At 41.0% G+C, this 22479-nt stretch overlaps 1 protein-coding gene and 1 long non-coding RNA gene across 5 annotated transcripts; both read left to right on the forward strand.

The window, feature by feature from the left end:
* Positions 1-1203: 1203 nt before the first annotated feature.
* Positions 1204-20389, forward strand: LOC117749994 (cytochrome P450 27C1). 4 transcript variants are annotated; one of them, XR_004611755.1, is made up of 18 exons: positions 1204-1603; positions 2596-2786; positions 3133-3332; positions 3665-3874; positions 4732-4895; positions 8728-8894; positions 12285-12363; positions 12563-12766; positions 13583-13864; positions 16135-16275; positions 17423-17512; positions 18413-18524; positions 18791-18827; positions 18904-18966; positions 19091-19272; positions 19685-19792; positions 20028-20127; positions 20290-20389. XR_004611755.1 is itself a non-coding variant. In XM_034560817.1 (9 exons), exons 1-9 carry the CDS (start codon positions 1313-1315, stop codon positions 13700-13702), a joined length of 1626 nt encoding a protein of 541 aa, XP_034416708.1. In that variant the 5' UTR covers positions 1204-1312; the 3' UTR covers positions 13703-14381. The 4 variants fall into 4 exon arrangements, 1 of the variants encoding a protein (XP_034416708.1); XR_004611757.1 differs by lacking the exon at positions 1204-1603 and adding an exon at positions 1713-1799; XR_004611756.1 differs by lacking the exons at positions 18791-18827; positions 18904-18966.
* A 12-nt stretch (positions 20390-20401) lies between these two features.
* Positions 20402-21954, forward strand: LOC117750005. Its single transcript, XR_004611759.1, has 3 exons — positions 20402-20484; positions 21552-21668; positions 21798-21954. It is a non-coding gene; the product is annotated as an uncharacterized LOC117750005 (long non-coding RNA).
* Positions 21955-22479: the final 525 nt, after the last annotated feature.

Consider the following 22479-nt stretch of genomic DNA (forward strand, 5'->3'; position numbering starts at 1 on the left):
GACACAAGCCAAATGGAGCATGCCAACATTCAAAATCAAAAGTTAAAGCTATAATAAATAATTTGTACCTGCCAGCAATCATAGTGACAGTAGCGCCTACTGGATACTCATTACTGCAGACCAATTTATTTGAATTTGCGTGGAGCTGCAAGAATGTTTTTTTTCCTTGGAAGAATAGAAAGAGGGAAAACTTTTAACTTAGCATGAGTAAACACCTGCGATGGTGAGGGGTTGGGGTTTACTTCCTCTGCTTGTAGATGATTTGAAGACATCTCAAAAACAACATTCAGTCTGGTGCCTTATGCAAGCTGCCATAGGGGCGAGTGTGGGAATATACACCACTGAATTGCCCCTTTCTTTGCCCCAATTAATCCCTGTTGTGTGAACTCCGGAGGCTTCAGGCTTGTTGAAGGTGTGATAAGTAGTAATGACGTTTTGAATTAATGTGTCTGCTCAGCCACCCTTCTCTCTACCACAGGATACAGTAACCTCAATCACCCTTTCTTTGGCCCGGTCAGTTTAATCCCTGTTTTGTGTCCTCAAGATGCTTGTGTCTGCTGAGATGAGAGAGGGTAAGAGGAGGGGGGGAGGGGGGGGGGGGGGGGGGGGGGTTAAAAAGAGAAAGCATCAGGATATGAAGTGTTCTGATTCACATCTTAATAATCGAAGCATGGTTTGGGAGTCACTTGTGATTGTCATCTCAAAATGAAAGCCACACATAGCTGATTCAGCATAGTGATTGCATTGGCTGGAAAGCACATCTCGTGGCTCCATGAGCTCCAGATTTAGATGACTTTTCTTGGCAATCTGTCTCTGAATGTGGATCGAGATTACGTTCAGCTGGACTGTGTAGGGGTTGTCCTTTTGTTAAATAAGGATTTATTTAAACATGCAAGTTGGCCTTATCTAACGTCAATCACATGCACATGGATTCAATGTGTGTGGTTGTGCACGTGCACACCGGCTGATTGATCGCTGTGATGTAAGTATCTTTGGAGCTAATTGTAGCGCTCTCCTTTCCCAATAATAAAATAATGAACCCGGCAGCTCTTTTGGGGGAAACGCCCACACCCGAATACAGAGTTATCCCTCCCTTCTTATGAAAGCGGACATCCAATCCTCTTCCACTCCTGCGCTCGCACAAGCGACTCTTTAAAAGCGTTCCATAACACAATCCCGCCTAACATTAGCTCTGCTGTTCGGGGAGTAGTGCGTGTGCGTGTGCCAGGGACATGCCTTTGCAGATGTGAACGCTGCCGCTTTTCGACTTTGTTTTTTGAGCACAGAACCGCCGAACAAGTATCCAAAAACAATGGCCATCCTGAATCGTTTTACGACCGCATACTGGAAGAATCTTCAAGGCGACCGGCTAAAGAAGCAGCTGTTCATTTTACGCGCCGCCTTGCACAAGTCGGCAGCCAGCGAGGCTTCTGGGATCTCCGCAGCTGGAGAAGAGGCCATGCCTGACAAACTGATCACAGCGCGGGATGTCGGCGAGAAAACCAGAATCATGACCCTGAAGGAGATGCCTGGACCCAGCACCATCGGCAACTTGATCGAGTTCATCTGGAGAGACGGCTTTAGCAGAATTCATGAAATTCAGGTAATGTTGTCCATGCATAACGTGACCTTTCTTTGTGCTTTGTCTCATCTTGTATGATGATTCAATCATTTGTTTGCGTCTCCCACCGATGGCCGCGAGCCCATGTCAACGTCAGCCAAATGTGCCACCTATGCGTAAAATGGCACAGACGGTTGCGTAAAAGTGCACCAAGAGTCTGCTCAACTTTCCATTCCAGGTAACGAGTTTTTCAGCAGTGTGCAAGGGGGATTCATGATACACTGAAGGCGTTATCTCCATAACAATATACAACTAATCATCTTGTTAAAAAACATTTTGCTATCAGTATGTAGAGAACATGTTTCAAAAGCTGTAAAAGAGAATATCAAATTAGCAAAGCTGTCAATCGGCATGAAAAAAACAAAAGCAGCATACAAAATAAGTACCTGTTTGGTTCCATATTTCTTATGATGGTATCGGGACAAGTAGTTGCTCATCTTCAAGGAAGCGGGTCCAAACTGATAGTGACACCCACTGATAATGATGTATCTAAAAAGAACCGTAAACTCGAGATAAACCCTTCTTTCTGTCTTAATTTCATCCACATCATCGGTGCAGCCTGTGAACATTAACATTTGCCATGGGCATTGAAGTATTGACTCTTACTGACCCAGCAGTCAGACAAAGAAAGGTTGGTATTTAATGGTGACTAAATAAAAATTCAAGTAAGGACAGTGTAACTGGATCTACTAGTGTAACTGGATCTACTGGACTATGTCTGCCAGACAATACTAATCTTCAATCTTCACTTCAATCAGACACAATCAAAAATACATTAACACTTCCGAGCTGAAACATAGATCTAACCTAATAGCCTGTAACTGCATGTACATATATCCTGCGTTACATTTATATTTGATAGATAATCTGTCGGTCTAAAGGAGTCAAATCAGTTCTGGATTTCCTCCAAAAAAAACTACTCAATTTGGTTGTGTGTGTGGGTGTGTGTGTGTGTGTCTCTACTGCTTTTATAGATGGAGCACAGGAAGAAGTATGGCAAAATTTTCAAATCCCGTTTTGGGCCCCAGCTGGTGGTCTCAGTGGCCGACCGCGACTTGGTGGCTGAGGTGCTGAGGGCTGAGGGCGTGGCCCCTCAGAGAGCAAACATGGAGTCCTGGAAGGAGTACAGAGACATGATAGGCAGTTCCACTGGCCTTATCTCAGCGTGAGTTGCCCTTTAACCTTTTAATCTTTGAGTTAGGAGTTCAAGGACCTCCTGAATTTTGTGATTTATATATGTGTAGAGGGACAGAACACAAAACTCTGTCGAGGCTACATTTCATAGTATGCATACCCTTTTACTTCTCAATACTCTGCTTTTGAACTCTATTGGCATCAATACTCAAAACAATAATAGTTGTGAAGCTGTTAAAAACAGCTTCACCCCTATATTATTCTTCATGGAAACAAATCTGTTTCCTCCAAATCCGTGTGTGAATGTCCCGCATTATTACAAAACGACACAGAGGGATGCCACAGATTCACCTTGCCTCTTGTGCCGTGTTCTCCAGTGAGGGAGAAGATTGGCTGAAGATGCGGAGCGTCCTCCGGCAGCTCATCATGCGTCCCCGTGATGTCGCAGTCTTCTCTGATGACGTGAACGAAGTGGTCGATGACCTCATCAAGAGAGTTCAGATTCTGCGCGCCCAGGAGCCTGACGGAGCAACTGTACTCAATGTGAATGACCTCTTCTTCAAATATTCCATGGAAGGTTTGTAAATAGCCTACGCTGGGTGTTTGTGAATGAATTGGATGTTGGGAAGGGGGCGGATTGGGAAAAGGATGGTGCAGGTTAGGTATGGATGAGGAGGGGCGACGTGGCCGAGGCCTTCAGAGAGGACAACATGTAGGCAGGAAGAGGTGATGGCAGAGAGACAAGAGACAGGAAAAAGACAAATAAACCCTGTGCACATTGTGATGCACCTGCCTTGCATTCCAGTTGGACTTCAGGAACACGGGAAGGAACCCTTGCAGCTTTTCAACTGTACAAAAAAAAAATGATTCAAACTCTTGTCTCCCTCTTCTTTGCCATCGTCTTTACAGGTGTAGCAGCCATTTTGTACGAGTCCCGATTAGGCTGTTTGGAAAATGAGATTCCCCGGGAAACCCAAGAATACATCAGCGCGCTGCACCTCATGTTCAGCTCCTTCAAGACAACCATGTATGCCGGGGCCATCCCCAAGTGGCTCCGACCAGTCATCCCCAAACCATGGGAGGAGTTCTGTCTCTCCTGGGATGGCCTCTTCAAATTCAGTAAGTGTAGTCATATTGACCTCAAGGGGCACCAAACCAAAACTTTTTTAGTATACTTGTATGTGCCTGTGGATGATCTGCTTGCAGTAACTAGAGTACTTTCATAATAAAAGTGCCTTCCAGCAGTTTAGTACTAAATTGAAGCAGGGGAGGTAGAGATATCCTGATTTGTGGCCCCTACGGGTAAAGTTGCAAAGACTCTGGATGGCAAGGCATTTGATGTTGTTCATTTGTAGTCCCTACGCATAAAAGCCATCATCAGGAGTGTTTTTTTCAGACTTGACCAAGCTTCAACAGAGGCAGAGAAGACATTTTTCCCAGGCGCACTCTCCATGGTAAATCGGTGTAATGCTTCAAGATTTCCTGTGCTTTTTTTCAGGATGACTGGAGGGGCTTAAGGAAGTTGTTGACTTTTAAAAGGCAACCAATAGGCATTTTTGCATCCTGCAAAAACACAGTTGAGGCAGAGAGATGTATGACCACTCCACATGTTTCCAGAATGGCTTCCTGCGAACATCATTAGAAAATAGCTTATAAATAGTCAGTGTGTGTGTAAATATGTTAGCTAATGCTTTCTCTGTGGTACTTTTTTAAAAACAAAACCGTACAGCTCGGTTCTGGTTCAGCATTTGGAAACTTTTTTCTTTTCTTTTCAAATAAATAGCCTGGCATCAATTGAAAGGAATTTTGATTTGCATATAAATCTCCACTGCTCTATAATGGGATTGTGGGAGTAAGGGGCCCCTCCGTTACAGTCTTTGTTTCTTTTTTCCATTTCCTTCACTACCCTCTTTCACCTCTCCGTCTCTTCCCCCCTTTCCATTCATCCCAACTTGTTTTACTCCGTCTGATTCCAGGCCGTTTACATGTTGATAAGAGGCTTGGCGAGATCAAGGCACAGCTGGAGCGGGGAGAGGACGTGAAGGGGGGACTGCTCACACACTTGCTCATTACCAAGGAGATGACCATGGAGGAGATCTACGCCAATTTAACGGAGATGCTACTGGCTGGGGTCGACACGGTGTGTGTGTGTGTGTGTGTGTGTGTGTGTGTGCCTGTCTTTAATTCCATGTGCAGGGAGTGGCATGAGGCGTGTAAAGGTTCTTTAGCAGGAGCTGGAGGGGTTTGGAGTTGCACGTGTGTCTGTGTTTATTTCAGTGTTGAGTTTCAGGGGTTGGGTTTCTGGCGCCACGTCCATGCCTGTGTGGCTGTGCCAGCGTCAGGTCAGAGCAGTGAATCGGGAGGTTACACAGTATCCCACTGACAAACTTGTTCTCACTCAGATCTGGTTTCTTGTCATTTGTCATTGTCTGTTAGCGCTACACAGGGGGAGCTTTTGTCTTCTTTTTTCTCTCTTCTCCGTGTGTGTGTGTGGACATTGGAACATAATTTGATAGCGGTTGTAAATAATTAAGACTTTTGGTTTAATGACGTTGAAGTATCTTTTTCGAGGGAAAGTTTTACCTTTTTCTATTTGGCAGATTGGTGAAATGGGAAACACTTTAGGCGAGCAGAGACATAATACATTTATTTATATAGCACCTTTAAAAACAGAGTTTACAAAGTACTCTACATATAAGCAAGGTAAAAACATAACATCAATACAAGTAAACATTTCAGAAAATACATGAGGCAATGAACACAATAGAGGAATAGAAAATTACAAATACAAAATAAAGCAGAACAGACAAACTAAAACAGGGGAAACAAGGGGAAACTGCATAAAAGGACAACATCACTTAAAAGCAGTTCTATAAAAATGGGTTTTAAGAAGTGATTTTAAAAGAAGCTACTGATTATGCTAGTCTTATCCTCACAGGTAGGTCGTTCCAAAGTCGAGGGGCTCTGATGGCAAAAGCACGGTCACCCTTTTGATTTGAGCCTTGACTTTGGAACGGCCAGAAGGGTCTTGAAGGGTCTTGAAGTGCCTTGAAGGGCCTTGAAGGGCCCCACCGGAGGATCTAAGGCTGCGAGCTGGCTCATATGGGGCTAACATTTCAATGATGTAGCTGGGGGCCAAACCCAGGCGCGCTTTAAAAGTGAGCAGCAAAATCTTAAAATCAATTCTAAAACTAACAGGGAGCCAGTGGAGAGAGGCAGGACTGGAGTCATGTGATGCCGTCTGTTAGAGGCCGAGCTGCTGCATTCTGGACTAGTTGGAGGCGGGAGATGGATATTTGATTTATGCCGGAAAGGAGGGAGTTGCAGTAGTCGAGTCGAGAGAAAATGAGTGCATGAATGACTTTTTCCAGATCTGAACGTGACAATATGGGTTTGGTTTTTGAGATTATTCTTAATTGAAAGAAGCAGGACTGGACATTTTTTTTGATCTGTGATTCAAAATTTAATTGAGAGTCAAACATTACACCCACATTTCTGGCAACAAGTTTTAAATAAGCAGCCAGGGGACCAAGTTGACTCTTGATGAGACTGGTGTTATTGTTTGGGGAACTGAATAATATGACTTCTGATTTGGAGTTATTGAGCTGAAGAAAATGTGGAGCCATCCAGCAGTTAACGTCAGAGAGACAATCTAAGACAGCAGCCAGGCTCTCTGGGTCACCAGGTCTCAGCGGAAGGTATATCTGTGTGTCGTCTGCATAGCAATGAAAAGATACGTTGTGTCGCTGGAGGATTTGGCGAAAGCATGTAGATAGAAAATAAAAGTGGACCTAAAATTGAACCTTGTGGTACACCACAGGTAATGTGAGTCGTGGAAGACGAGTGATTACCTATGGTGACCGAGTACGATCTTTCTAAAAGGTAAGAATAAAACCAGCCAAGTGCAGTGTCCTTGATGCCAACCCAGGTTTTGAGGCGATCGATTAAAATGGCGTGATCTACAGTATCAAAAGCTGCACTAAGGTCTAAAAGAATTAAAACGGCGTTCTCCCCCTTGTCTGCTGCTAAAAGGAAGTCATTAGTTACCTTGAGGAGGGCAGTTTCTGTGCTATGAAGTGCTCTAAAAGCTGACTGAAATTTCTCAAATATATTATTATGATTCATAAAAGCTAGGAGTTGTGTTGAAACCACTTTTTCTAAAACTTTTGATAAAAATGGAAGTTTTGAAATTGGCCTAAAATTGGAAACAACAGAAGAATCAAGCTTAGGTTTCTTTAAAAGAGGTTGTACGATTGCATGTTTAAAAATCGATGGGAAAGTACCACTTTCATGACAGCCCTGAGTCATCAGACGCAACACAATTTAACGGACAGAAAGTCAAAGGTTCACAAAGGATATTTTAAATGAAACTCAAAATATTCCTGAAACTCAAATCTGTTTTGTCCGATAATGCTCGATGTTCCAACTGCTTTGCACTTGACTGGTATGTGCTTATCTGCACCTGAACTGTGTGCTCAGTTACTGCCTAATTTGTTTGGGGTACTGTCAGACTAATGATAATTATGGGTGTAGAACGTTTTGTTCTGAGCTGGGGGCCGAAGGGATAAAAGGCTGAGTGTTTTGGTTGAACTTGTGGTAATGGCCACAGCCTGGTAGGGGGTGTGCATTTCCCTTTACTCAGCGCACACACAAGAGGTGTCAAGACACATTAGCTAGAGCCAGAGTTATATCCCAGACTGAGCAGAGGTGAGATGAGGGGGAGAAAAAAGGGTTGGCCTGAGGAAGAGTGAATCAAAGTAATGGAAGGCTAGCGTCATAAGCGGGGGAGACAGACGAGTTAGGTGTACGATATGTGTTTATAGACGGGGGACGCCTCAGCCTTTCAAAGCTGTTTTTGGATGAGCGTTTGTCATATGATTCCTCTCTAGCTTTGTCTGAGGTGTTGCCAGCATCTGTCCCGGTTGGTTAGATGGGGAGACGGGGATGACAAAGTGGGAGGGAGAATCTGAGGAAGAACAGAGGGAAGAGGGAGGTGGGAGATGTAACCGTGAGAAGGATGTTGGGGCTTATAAAAGGATAGAGCCTCTTTTGATAATTAGTTAGTGAGAGACACTGACCTTCAACTGACCTCTGAAGGGTGTATTCAGTGTGATGTTGAAGGAGAAAACAAGGCTAGACCTCAGATACATCCTGAAAATGGAGGAGGCTGGATGAAAAGATAGGCAGGGTGCCAGAAAAAAAAAAAAGATGTGGGTTGGGGTAACAAGGAATTTGGTACAGTGATTTAAGATATGACATGAATACAGGAAAGATAATTTGCTTCCCTGCCTACATAATTTAAATGAACTTATCAGTGACTTATAAGTCGCATATAAAAGGACGAGTTGAGAACAGATGATGGGATGATGGGAACAAATTGGTAGGGCGGTCACGAAAAAGGAGGAAATAAAAAAAATCTGGTTGTCTCATGACAAAGGGAAACCGTGCGTGCGCGTGTGTTCTGGCAAAATATCCAAAATTGTAGAACCAGAGCGAGATGGGCACTGGTTTAAAATTCCATTTCTCTTTTGATGCGCTAAATAATTAGGATTATTTTCAATACTACTTATCCTTGTCACGGCTTTAAACCGCGCAGCTTGTCATGCTGCTGTTGGAACAGTGTTGAACAATAGAGTGCCTTTGTAATCAAGGTACATTTGGATGAGAAAGGCCGGGGGATTAAGAGCTCCAAGTGCAGCTGGTGGAGTGGAATCAAGTGTCCTCACAGCATGTGGAATAAACATCCTCTCCCTTGAAGCCACTCACCGTTATGCAACTTCACAGAAACTCTATCAGCTTACATTGCAGTCAAACCTATTGCAAAACATCAAGACAAAAAAGGCAATTTAATTTAATTTAAGCGCAAATGAACAAAACTAATATGTTACACATTCAAAGAGTTATGTTTACCACTGAAAAAGAAAAGAAGAAATTATCTAATAATAATCAGATGGCCTTTTCTATTCTCCCAGACATCCTTCACCCTGTCCTGGGCCAGCTACCTGTTGGCACGGCACCCGCATGTACAGCAGCAAATCTTTCAGGAAGTGACAACAACTCTGGGACCAGGAGCAGTAGCCACAGCCGACGATGTCCCTCATCTGCCTCTCGTCAGAGGGCTGGTCAAAGAGACACTCAGGTGCAGGCTGCATGGATAGTTGTACTCTTTATGGTTTTTGTTTCTTCACTAGCTGTCGAGGTCTCACATTTGTTCTAGTTTTTTGGTTTGCTCTCACTTGCAGTGTTCGAGACAACTCGGCAATGGTTACATATACTATTTAAAAGTTAGGCCTTCGCTTTGTTCAATATGTTCACATCTTCTTTACCTTTCTCTGTGTCGGGCTTTTACTTATCCGTATATGCTTCCTGGTTCTCGAGCAGTCCAGACGCTTTTCTGCTTGCTCCTGCATTTTTCTGCATTTTCTTCTGCTTTCTGCTTTTATTTCTTTCTTTTTTGTGAAAATCTATGAGCAGATTACTCAATTTTCTCAACATGCCCAAAGGAGTAATACAAACAGTCTCCCTGTGAAAGCTGTCGGATATATCAACAAGAAATGTGTGCGCTACAGGGATGGATTTTTACCTTAGAAACCGAAAAGGGACTTCAGGAAATACCCACGTTCATTAGTGGACCACTCCCAAACGTCAGGATAAACAAATTCAGCCGCCTGCTTCAGTTGAACACATGGCTGTTCAAAGTCTGTGAATCCAGAGGACTGCACTTCATTGACAACTTCAAATCTTTCTGGCAAAGAGGCGATCTGTTTAAAGGAAAAGGCCCACACCTGAACAGAGGTGGAGTGAGACGACTGACGGATATCCTCCTCCACGCTCTAAGGCATCAGAAAAGGCCTAGACCAGATCCTGTGCTGCCACAGAGAGGAGCGAGAGAATGGCTCCTGCCTCGCCACCCAAGGCCCCAGTGAGTGATTTGATCACAGCGGCTCATGCAGCATCCCGAACACAGGATTCAGAGGCAGCAGCTCCTCCATCACCTTCCCCACAGTCCTCACCACAGGCCTGGAACCCACCTACTGCATCTACACCCTCCAGAGACGCTTCACTTTTGTTCTCGTCTCCACCGTCACCCATGAAGCTTCCTGATTATCTTGAAAGCTTGGTGAAATCTGGGATTAAAATGGTTCCCCTCACTCCAGACATGGCAAGATCAAGGATTCGTTCCCCAAAAAGGAATCACGCCCCTCTCCCTCCTCAGCATCCTCCACCAGCCAAGGCCACCCCAGCTCGGCCCCCACCACCGGTGCCCACAGCTGCTATCAACGGCATCAATGCTGTTGATAGCAGCTGTGGGCCTCTGCGTTGCTAAACCCCATATCAACCGGAGGTCCAGGGAGAGAGTGTCTAAAACAATAACTACTGTCCAAACACATAGATTAAATAAGAGAGGGACAGTCAGACTGTCTGATCAGAGAAATCTAATTCATATCCCCTGCAAGAACACAGCGTCCGGTTCAACTTTAGCTAATCTCAAACACGCAGTACTCAATGTCAGATCTTTAAGTAACAAATCTTTTTTAATTAATAGTTTTATTTCCTCTTACAAATCTTGATTTTATGTTTTTAACTGAGACATGGCTTGACAAAAACACAGCTAATGCAGTCCTGATTGAGTCTAGTCCACCTCACTTCAATTTTGTGTCTGAAACTCGACAAAACCAGAGGGGTGGGGGGGTTTGTGCCATATTGAGGGACAATATACTCACCCACAAATTTGAGTATTTGTCATTCAAAATGGAGATCAAACAATCTTCCATACTTTATATTACTATTTACAAACCACCACAGAATTGTTTTATTGATGATTTTACTGAATTACTTTCAGATTTTGACTGTTTAGTCATTACAGGGGACTTGAATGTGCATGTGGATGTAGCCAATGACAGGCAAGCGAAAGAACTCACTGCTGTCCTTGATATGTCTGAGCCCACCCACAACAGAGGGCACACTCTAGATGTGCTCATTACCAATAATTACCATTATTTCAAGAGTGAATGTCGTTGATGTTGCTTTATCTGACCAATTTTGTGTTTTTTTTTACTTGTCTGTTACACCCAAACCAGCAGTTAGGTCTGCAGTTGTTCGAAAAAGACTAAATGACGGCACAGGGACACAGTTTATGGAAATGATTTGAAAATACCCCGTGTTCTAATGTTGATCTGTTGAACTCTTACACATCAAGTGTTTTAAATGTTTTGGATACCATTGCTCCTGTCAAGGTTAGAATGGTTAAATGTAGGCAAAAGGCACCATGGAGAAAAGAAGACTCGGTCAGGGCACAGAAAAGGGATTGCCGGAGAGCCGAACGGAAATGGCGCAAGTCAACGCTCCAGGTTCATTATGAGATTTACAAAGAAAGGTTATGTGCGTTCAACCAGACTTTGCGTAGAACAAGGGAGAGTTATTTTTCTGAAATCATCACAAACTGCAGTAACAACTCTCGTGTCCTGTTTGCTACAGTAAACAGATTAACAAACTCTCCTGTTTCACTGCCCTTAGAACTCAATTATATATCTAAGTGTAATAAGTTTGCAATATTCTTTAATGACAAAGTTCAAGGCATTAAAAATGCCATCAATTCCACAACACAAATATCTACTCTGCAGCCAGCTAGACACCTAGAGCCGACACATTTCATACCTGTCACTGACAACAGAGTCGAAGAGATCATCTGCAGTCTGAGTCCATCGACATGCTGCCTTGATGACTTACCCACTAGATTTCTAAAGTCTGTGCTGAGCAGTTTGTTACCACAACTCGCTCACCTGGTCAACATCTCACTCCAGACTGGAACATTTCCAAAGGCCTTAAAAACTGCTGTCATTGAACCTCTTTTAAAGAAGAGCAGTCTTGATGCCACAGTACTGAACAACTACCGGCCCATATCAAACCTGCCATTCTTAGGCAAAGTCCTAGAGAAGGTTGTATACCAACAGCTTACTGACTTTCTCCTGTCTAACAATGCGTTTGATACTTTCCAATCAGGTTTTAGGCCCCACCACAGCACTGAGACAGCTCTGATCAAGGTGACAAATGATATCCGCCTGAACACAGACGCAGGCAAAGTCTCAGTCTTAGTTCTGCTGGACCTGAGCGCTGCCTTTGACACGGTTGACCATGGGATCTTATTACAGAGGTTAGAAAACTGGGTGGGAATCTCTGGTACTGCTCTAAACTGGTTCAAGTCCTATCTTGAGGACAGGTTGATTTTGTTGAAATTGGTAACTGTGTCTCAGACCAAATGGCTTTGACCTGTGGGGTTCCCCAGGGGTCAATCCTATCGCTTTTAATATAATTAATGATTATTTTAATGTTTTTATGGAATGATTTTATTTGTCTTTGTGATTTTATGTAGCTGTAAAGCACTTTGAATTGCCTTGTGTACGAATTGTGCTCTATAAATAAACTTGCCTTGCCTTATCCAATTATCTTGGACTTAAACTTTCCGAGAAGATGAATGTATAGTGCGGTTGAATAACAGTCTTTGTGTACCCCCTCTCCCTGGGAGCAGGCTTTTTCCAGTTCTCCCTGGAAACGGACGGATTACCCAGGATGACTTGGTTGTGGGCGGATACTTCATCCCAAAAGGGGTAAGACATAATAGATGTCCTTGTGTGCATGTTGCTGTAGAAAAGGCATGACTGTGAAAGAAGCCAGAAACATTACAGTGGGACCAGATGTAACATGAGCCTGCATTACTCATACGTCTCTCCCTTCTCCTCTTGTACACATACAATAGTCCAGCTGTTTCATTACCCAACTGACGGCCTTCTTTTCTCACTTTGTTAGACTCAGTTGGCCCTTTGTCACTACTCCACATCTTTCGACGAAGAGAACTTTGCCGATGCTTCAGACTTTCGACCGGATCGCTGGATAAGGAAAGATTCCACGGATCGCGTCGACAACTTCGGCTCAATTCCCTTTGGCTACGGCATCAGGAGCTGCATTGGCAAGAGAGTAGCCGAGTTAGAGATGCATCTAGCTCTCACAAGGGTAAGGGAATACTTGACCATGCACAATGTGTCTTCAAACACCTCCAGAAATAGCCACTTGTATGAATGAAGGTCTTATATTACGTAATGCATACAACAGTGCCCAGCTCTGCAAGACACCGTAAAATATATAAGCCAGATCCAGAGATAAGATCCAATATATATATATAAGCCAGATCCAGAGACGACTCAAGCAAGTTTCTCGATCAGATCTTCAGGGCTTCATTGTCGACTACACAAATCACTGATGAAAACATTTACTTTATAATACTGAATAATCAGTGTAAATGCTAATTAAAGGTCTATCCTGCCTTTTTTTTACATCGGGCTTTTGAGAAGTTTGCAAGCTTAAACCAAACCAAATTGAAACAAGACTTCAGCGTTTTGTTGAGTCATTTCATGGAAAATGGACATATTTTAACTATACTAGTCTTTGAAAATAATAATAATAATAATAATCCATTTAATTTATATAGTGCTTTTCAAGATACTCAAAGACACTTTACATTATACACCGTAGACACAGCTACGGGGAGCAATGCAGGGTTAAGTGTCTTGCTCAAGGACACATCAACTAGGGCAGGGATTGAACTGCCAACTCCTTAATTGAAAGACGGGCATGCTAACCACTGACCCATAGTCGCCGCACAATCTTTGCATATTTATGAAACCGTCAACCTCAATGGCCAGAGGAAGTGTTTAAGTTCCCAGCGGTGCTACTAAAGATGTTTGGCTTCAAGAGAAACGCATGTAAATGTACTCTCAGGCAACGAGTCATGTACTCTGACTGACTTCTGTGTCTTCTCCTCCTGTGCAGCTCATTCAAAGGTTCCGCATTTGCATGTCTCCGCTCACCGCTGATGTCAAAGCCAAAACCCACGGCCTGCTGTGCCCTGCTGCCCCCATCCACCTGCAGTTCATCGACCGGGAAAACTAGACTGAGCCCACTTGTTCTACTGTAGCTTTTATTTATTTCTTTCTGCTTTTTAGTACACCTCCTGTTGTTGGATGACATTGTGACGCATTGCCTTCGAGAAACCTCAGTCTCAGACACAACCTGTTGGTTAGTGAGGAGCACACAAAACCAGTACTGGACCAGGTATGTAAAGATAGGAGCTGTTTTAATTATATTATTTGTATGTAGTGAAATGAACTGCAGTTTGGCCTGTTACTGCTTCCATGTATTCTATTCAAAATAGTGAGTGGAAAAAGGAACTATAATCTTTATACTCAAACTGTAATTTGATTATAATAATGTGCATATGTGTCTGTAATGTGTGCACACAAATTAAATCCATAATTGCATTGTTTCCTTCCGAAGTGTGAGACTGTTTAAGAGTATGAATGTACTGAAAATCATCTATTTTAAGAGGTACAGTATGTATATAATGAGCTTTATTTTAAGACATTTTTATTGAGGGATAATGTATGTTACTGAACAGTTTTTGCAAGAGATGAGTTGTTGGATTGTGCTTTTGTGAAGGATCACACTTATTATTATTATTATTATTATTATTATTATTAGTTTTGAAGGGAAGAAAATGGAACTTTTACATCTTTTGTAATGATCTACTCTTGTATCTTTCTGTATCCTTTTACACTGTAGTTCCAGTGAAACTGGGAAACCATAAACATTATTGTAAACTGTGTTGTCCTTTGTTCAGGCCTTTAAGTCCACAATATGTTTTATGTCAGTTTCACCATGTGCAACACAGCTCAAGGTTAACAAAACGATACCGGATGCATTTTTTTTTTACTACAAACACCGAGCAATGGAAGGAAATTTGGGGAGAATAAAGAAAATAAATCTGTCCTCTGTAGTTTTTTTGTTATGTTTTTATGTGCATGAGTTGATGTGCATTCACACTGATGCACTGTAATCAATAGCTTCATGATTCCAGTGACTAAATCCAGTGTCCCTAAGGTTTGTTCAAATTCATGAAGACTACTATTTATTGAACTGAAGCCTTCTTAAATTATTTGGGTGAATGTTTCAGGCTAATCAGACTGTAGAAAGAGTTGATTTACATTGAACTTTGACTTTATTGCTGACTCTGATATGACAATAATGCCAGTAAGCTGTCCGACGTAAGATCCTTTAAGTTATTTTACTGTTCGCACCAAATAAACTAAACTAAATAAAAATGTCTTTGCAGGATCATTTTTTGGCCTGTATAAAACAAAATGAATCCATATTGAGTTCATTACATCATCTATTGCAACCGCACAATAAACATATGTACCGCACCCAAGTCTGTACTCAGCGTACTTTGGATTGAGAAACGACCATTAACTTGTTCCAGGGTCATCAAAATGTACATCAATGCTGTCAACACGTCCGGGACCGTAGTTCTGTCCTTCACAATAAGATATCACGCGTCAACAAGTCTAAACTACGCAATAAAATCTCCTTAATTTCCATTTAATTAACACCTGCTGGATGTTTTGTTAAACTCTTCTCATGTCAATCACTTGCAAAACAATTGAACAAGTATGCACACATGTTTTATATAACAATTACTATCATAACACACAGTGCAGAGTAATAGTTATATTAAAACTAAAACACAAGTATTCATGATTGAAAAGCTACATTGGTAAAGCAAAAGACAAATGACTTGTGCAAATTCTTGAAAAGATGATGCAAACATTTAAATATTTAAGTACAAAATCAGGACACAAATAGAATTTAAAATAATAATCTTCTTCAATCTTCAAAATCCAGCTCCTCGTCACAATGGACCCACAACACCAATCTCTCCGAGCTCTTGGGGAGGTCAGGTTCCCTGCACCGGCCACACACCCAAACTGGTGTCTCCATGTCTTCAGGAGTGTGACCTATTAACAGAATTTTGTTTTTTACTTTTAATTAAAGAATGATTTTCCTGGGCTTGCATACAAAGAAAGTTAAGATTAAGTAGACTACCGGTGGATGTCGTGGGCCCAGCAGACGAGGAGCTGGATGATGATCTGGTCTGTATCCTCAGACCTGGCTTGTTTAGCACACAGTTAACCTAATTTAATCATTTAAGATTTTTTTTTTTTTTTTTTAGTCAGGGATATTAAGAAACTGCAATTGGAATTCAATCTTATTGAAAACCAAGTATTCAAATGTAAAACCTATTTGACAAAATGAATCAGCTAAGTCACTAAGTTATAAGATACTTTTAGGAAATGGTAAAGAGGTCTATTTACCAGGATGCAACTGCATGATTAAGAGTTGTAGTTCATTAACCTAGCTTTACACCAACAATTGCATCCAAAACATACAACTTTTTTTGGATTGAATTATTAGATGTATTAGGTTTATAAACTGAGTGTTAAAGAAGCAGTGACAGCAATGCACATGTCTTTGTTATTGTCTCACAGGTATTGTCCTGGGCTTGATCATCAAGTTCTCTGTCACTCCGTCCGAACAAGGCAAATTCTACATCAGTTTACCAGGAGAGTTTATATTGCATACTTTGCATGTGGTTACCACTCCTTTCCTCATCACAAGTGTGACGACAGGTAAGCCCCAGTACAACAGGCTGTGCACACAGCTTTTATAAAGAACATACTGGTGGTTTGGCAAGTTGAAGCTAAAACTAAATCACCTCCAAGGGAATAACCAGATGAACACCAGCCACCGTGGACACCAGTCACAAGTACATGATAATGGTAAATGCTACACAAATAGAAGAGTGATGAAGGCAATAAACTAACTCAGTCATGCCACTTACATAGAAATACCTACCTAAAGTTTGCTAACATTAGCTAACTTCAGCCGCCGTCAGCTAATCTTAAAATTAAAGGGGTTTGAGTCCAGGTTCAGAATGTTTATATCGGTCCTTAGTCCATTATCCATCTGTCTATCAACTCGTCTAACCACCTGTTGAAAATGAGTCAAATCCTCCAATTATTGCTATTCATGCGACACACAGATATGCCTCGCTGTGAGACCTTATGACCCAAGAAGTCTAGCTGCTGTTTTAAACTGTCTTAGTGATGTCAATTGTTGGATGGCACAACATTTTCTTCAACTTGATATCTCAAAATAAAAAAAATCATATTGTTCAGTCCCCCGAACATTATGAGTCCCGTCGCTAGTTCATAATTCAGCAGCTAGGCTTTTCACTAGTTTTAACTAAGAACTTCACATCCCCCCCAATCCTGGCTTCTCTCCACTGGCTCCACTTTTAAAGCACCTCTAGGCCTGGCTGCAAGCTATATAGCAGAACGCTGAGTCCGTGAGCCAGCTCGCAGCCTTAGATACTTGGGTGGGGTCCTTCTGGCTGTTCCAAAGTCAAAGCTAAAGGTGACCGTGCTTTTGCTATCAGGGCCCCTCGGCTTTGTATCGACCTCCCTGAGGAGATAAAAGGCTTCCAAAATCAGTGATCACTTTAAAATCACCTCTTTTCGGTGATCTCGTCATTTTACTGCTGACATTCTTTATAATGTTTCTATTGAATTTGTATTTATTGTATTGATATGTTTGTTGATGCTTTTAACTTGTTGGACTTTTACGTAAACTGTGACCCACAGTCGCCCTTATGATGTAACTGTGTTCCCCTCACTTGCCATTACATTACCTTTAATGTTACACTTGTATACTGTATGATCTAACTCACTCTCCAACCTGCAGTCTGCAGACCGTAACTTATGTTGTCTTTTCTAGGTGTTGCTCGTCTATTTGGAACTTCAGGAAAAATCACTGCACTGGCGTCAGCATATTTTGCCTCAACGACTCTTCTGTCTGTGACTTTGGGTAATAGAAATATTGTACAATGTTTTTATTCAGAAATATATCATTTTATTGATAAACACATATGGCATTTGAACACTTCCTTTTTTCTTTTTTTTTGACTTGAGCTTGTAAATGTGCTATTTAAAACTCATTCACTATCCTCTGTCAACATGGGAATACAGCTATTTCAACCAGGTGACACATTTACTATTTTTTTTCCATGATGATCTTCCGGAATGTGTTCTATATTTTATTAAACCTTTCTCACCGCAGACATTTTGACGTGTCAAACATGGAGATGTTATTAATATTAATAGTCACAATGACTGCTGTTAGCGAGGGCTATTAATATACAAAGTAGTAGTGAGTTTATTTGGGGTAAAGAAATCCAGAGTGCAGCTTTCCCTTGGTGGCTAATTAGGCTGCTGCTCATGGAGAGGGCAGAAGGAGAGCGAGGCTGAATTAAATTATGTGATATCAGCAAACTTAATGGACCAATAGGAATGATGAATGTGTATCTTCTCCCACATCAATACAGTTGCAACGGAAGTCATTTTATAGTGAGCTTGTATTATGGATTAATTAGCTGTTCTGCAATAAAAGAGTCTGCCCCTAGTGGAGACCCTTTGAAAACGCTTAATGTTCACAGTTGTGAACATTAAGCGTTTTCCTTGAAACTATATCAGTCATGCACAGTATGGTGTTTAAACACCCTTGATCAAAATGTGAATGACAGTTTGTTTTATATAATTATGTTGATCATTTTTTTCTTGCTTTTCACTGTTTTATACCAAGTAAAACACTTTTATGTTTTACAGTCGTGGTCCCTAGTCAGCCCATTTAAATCGATCTGCTGTGTAGTCTTGTGCTCTGACTCCATATGAGAGAACTACAGCAGACACTGTGGATTCTGTGTTGTAGGGTTGATCCTGGCTCTGTCCATCGAGCCAGTGGATGCCATGAGAAAAGAAGATACAGAAGATACAGAAGATAAGAAGATCTCTATTGTCGACGTCTTGGTGGATCTAGTCTGGTGAGAAGAAAGTGTATATTTTGACATCATTTCTGGTTTCTCTGCACATCCACTTCAGCAGGTTTTAGGGTCAGTGACATCACTTCAGAAAGTGCTGGAACGTCAAACAATAGAATTCACATTCATTAATGTTTTTCTTAAGCAGAAATAATTTGGTATTTCAGGTGTTCCAGCAAATCATGTCGTTGGTAAAGCCGCATTTCTTGAGTGATTTGCCAACATTTTCAAGCCCACCAATGAATGTGACTTTTGCATGTTTTTTACAGGAACATTTTTCCAGAAAACCTGGATTAATCCCGACAGGTGTGCTTTTCAATAGGGGCATATGATTCATTTCTTCTAATATTTATGATTTGAACACTATTTATTTCTATTATAGTACAAGACTGAGAGGTTTGAGTCTATAATTGAGGCGGATGAGCAACATTTGACTTTGGAGCAGGTACATATTTTTCCCTTGTCACTAAGAAGATCATTTTGTGGAGATAGCATTTGTAGAGATAATCTTTCATACATAAAGTTGCTCTCAGACTATTATTCATAATGAGTTTCTGGTCTGGTTACAGAATGCAACACATGTGCAAATTGTGAGACATTATGTTGAAGGCACCAACATGTTGGGCCTGATGTTCTGGTCTTATCTGATTGGCCTGGGCATCATCAGGATAGGAGAACGTGAAGATGTCCTATTAGAGTTATATACTGTGTTCGACGAGGCAGCACAATGTGTGGTCCACTGGATTCTGGGGTAAGGTGATACAACATACCATTAAATATATGATTGACTTTCTCCAACAAATATAGAAATACAGTACATATCCAACAGTTGTAAGTATTTATGTTAAAACGCTGAATGTGGTGTCTTTTTTGTTCACAGTATTATTAGAAATAGTGACATTTTATTTCTGACAAAACATAGCAGCATCTTTCACTCTTCTACCCCTGTTAAATATTACTTGCATTATAGAGTTTCAGGTCAGTTTTAAAGTTCTTTCACTTACTGAAATGAGAACATCTTTGATTCTTTCTTTAGTATATAAGAAACTATATATAATATAAAAAAAATATATTCATATATTAATGCGATTCAGACAACATCTGCGTTTGCTCAGTCAGTTAGTCTTGCCTTCATTTTTTCCATTTCATGGTTTTCTTTCCAGCTTCTTGCCATTTGGAATGGTCTTCATGGTCATAGGCATTGTCATTGAGGCTGACGACTGGGAAATAGCCATCAAACTCGGAAAGTTCATGGGAGTAGTAGTTTTTGGGTATGTTCACCTTTTACGTTTTTATCACTGAAATGACGTCACTCTGACAAATGAAGTTGAATTCATCAATAAAACTAATGAACCTAATTAGCTAATGTTATCAAAGTCTGGGTATATATCGTCCTATAATGGACATTGTGCTGACTCTTGTGCTACTGCTGCACTATGTCGTTGCATTAGCATTATCCCATCATTTTACAATCAGTATTGATTATGCATTCATTGTGTGTTTCAGCCTTACCCCTGATCTATTTCCTGTTTGCGAGATGTAACCCCTATGCTGTCATCAAGGAGGTTTTTCCTGCCTTAAAGACTGCACTCATTGTCTCTTCCAGGTAAGATGATGTAACACAGAGATCTGTGAGTTCATGATCACTGCTTATTTGTACAGTCATCATCAGAGCTAAGCAAGACAAGTAACATATTTGAGATCTTCACATTTCTAATGTTTCCATATGAGAAATGCACAAACAAAGGATGCCTTGTGTTTCTCCAAGATCTGCCACACTGCCACTAACTTTCCAATGTTGTGAGGAGAGACTCAAGATCGACAAAAGAATCAGTCGCCTCATTCTGCCCATCTGGACCAACATCAAAATGGATGGAACGGTCCTTTATGAAGTGGTCGCAGTAGTTTTCGTTGCCCAAATCAACCACATCGATCTGGACTTGAACAAGTTGATTATCATCGCGTAAGCTGCTCTTCCTGTTCTTTAGGAAATCTTAGCATCATCATCATAGACAAAGTTGATATTGCTATAAAGTGTTTATTTTGAGGTCTTTAAGAGGAGGAGACTTTAACAAAGAAGAAGCATGTTACAGTTTCCTGAGGACAGTATGTGTGTTTGATCTGCAGTTTGACATCAGCAGTGACGAGCATAAGAGCCACTGGGATCGCAGCTCGAGGAGCAGTGACCACTTTTTTTGTTTTGTCTGCGGTTGATTTACCTGCAAATGAAGCCTGCCTTCTAGTGGTGATACAGTGTCTCATGCAGGTCTAAGCTGCAGTTCAAAATGTGATCAATCGATTTCTACAGCTGCATTTTCTGTGTCAGCTATTCACACGTGTTACTAAGTTTGGTGTAAAGTCCATCCTGACCTCTATTATCTAGTTCTAAACTAGTGGCTTACCAAATTGGGTTACTCCATTTAAACCTAAAAAACATCTGAGCTAAGGAAAGTTAAGGTTGCAAGGAAACGTGAAGCCCCGCCCAATCAAAAGCATTGAACAGTGTAATCTGGAAGTCCCTGTAGCATCACACTTTCAAACATAACAGTTGTAGGAGGCCTTATTAGCCAATCCTTCATAAATGTAGTTGTCACTTTGTTTAAAAAAAATACTTTTTATATAGTAACTGTTTCACAGTTAGTAGTATTCGTGAGTGGGAAATTATGGGATAGACTATGCTAACCCATGTTAGCTGATGTTATTTCTTCATTCAATATGAACATACGTTTTTTTAATTTGAGGTATATTGTGTAATTGTTGTTCAATGTAATTTAAACAGTTAAAATCAAACCTATTAACAGCATTTCGAGGGTCACGTCAGATAAGTATTTCTTCCTTTTTTTATTCTGTGTTATTATGTATTTATGCTAAATTTATCATAAATGTGCAAGCTAATGTACATGTCAGCTACACAATAGCTAATCGCAATTTTAAAAGTGCAAAGTTATATAATATAATAAAGACAAAAAATCAGTTTAAAGCTGCATATATCCTCTACTTTCATTGTCTGATGTTGTCTGTGCCTTTCAGAGACCGCTGCAACACAGTTATAAATGTCATGGGAGACTGCATAGGCGTGGCACTTATTCAACAATTGTCAAAAGGAGATCTGGAAGACATCGAGGAGCAGGAACAGGAAATGGAAAGGTACAAGTCTTGATGGTCTCATGTGTATTATTCTTATTTCAACCCAGTTTATTCAACCCAGCTGTTAGGCTGTCTAATAGGCCGATCTCATCACACCATTGATGATTATGTTGTGCTTTGCCTGGCTAGGATGCATGGCAGTGATGCTTAAGCCCACAGTCAAGATGAGATCGAGGTCCATTTCAGCCGCCAGGCCTCTGATGATGACACCCTCCACTGCCCGACAAAAAAACAATCATTCTAATACAGTCATGAGAGGAGCGCTGGCAGGACGAGGACCAGACCAAAGCTCTGGTCTTGAGATTGCCCAATGCGCGTGTAAAATGTAGTAATTGATGTACCGAATAAATTGAAAATAAATGTAGAATATATTTTATTGATCTAGTTAATAGCATTTAATTGAGCGGAACTGAATTGTACAAACTCAATTTGAATTGTATTGATGCAACAGATGTACTGTAGTTATTGAATTGATGTAATTAAACTGAACTGGATTTATTTCAGTATTTTGTCTAAAATAAGTTTTTATGATCATACAAATCATATTATTTATTTTATGCATTTTATGTTTGTAATTTTGTACAATAGGTGGAGGCTTGAATTGTGCAAATAAAAAAGTAAAAGATTATATGTCAACAAATATTTTGAAAACAGTCATAGTACAGTATACCAAATCAGTATAGTCAGATAAGCAGTTACTATACAATGTTCCTATATCATCAAACGGGGGCTTGACAGAAAAAGGTTGGGAACCACTGCCCTAAACTCACATTGTTCATTATGCAACGTGTAGGTCTTGTATTTGTTGTAA

The sequence above is a fragment of the Cyclopterus lumpus genome, chromosome 3 (genome assembly GCF_009769545.1).
Source record: "Cyclopterus lumpus isolate fCycLum1 chromosome 3, fCycLum1.pri, whole genome shotgun sequence".
Lineage (NCBI taxonomy): Eukaryota > Metazoa > Chordata > Actinopteri > Perciformes > Cyclopteridae > Cyclopterus > Cyclopterus lumpus.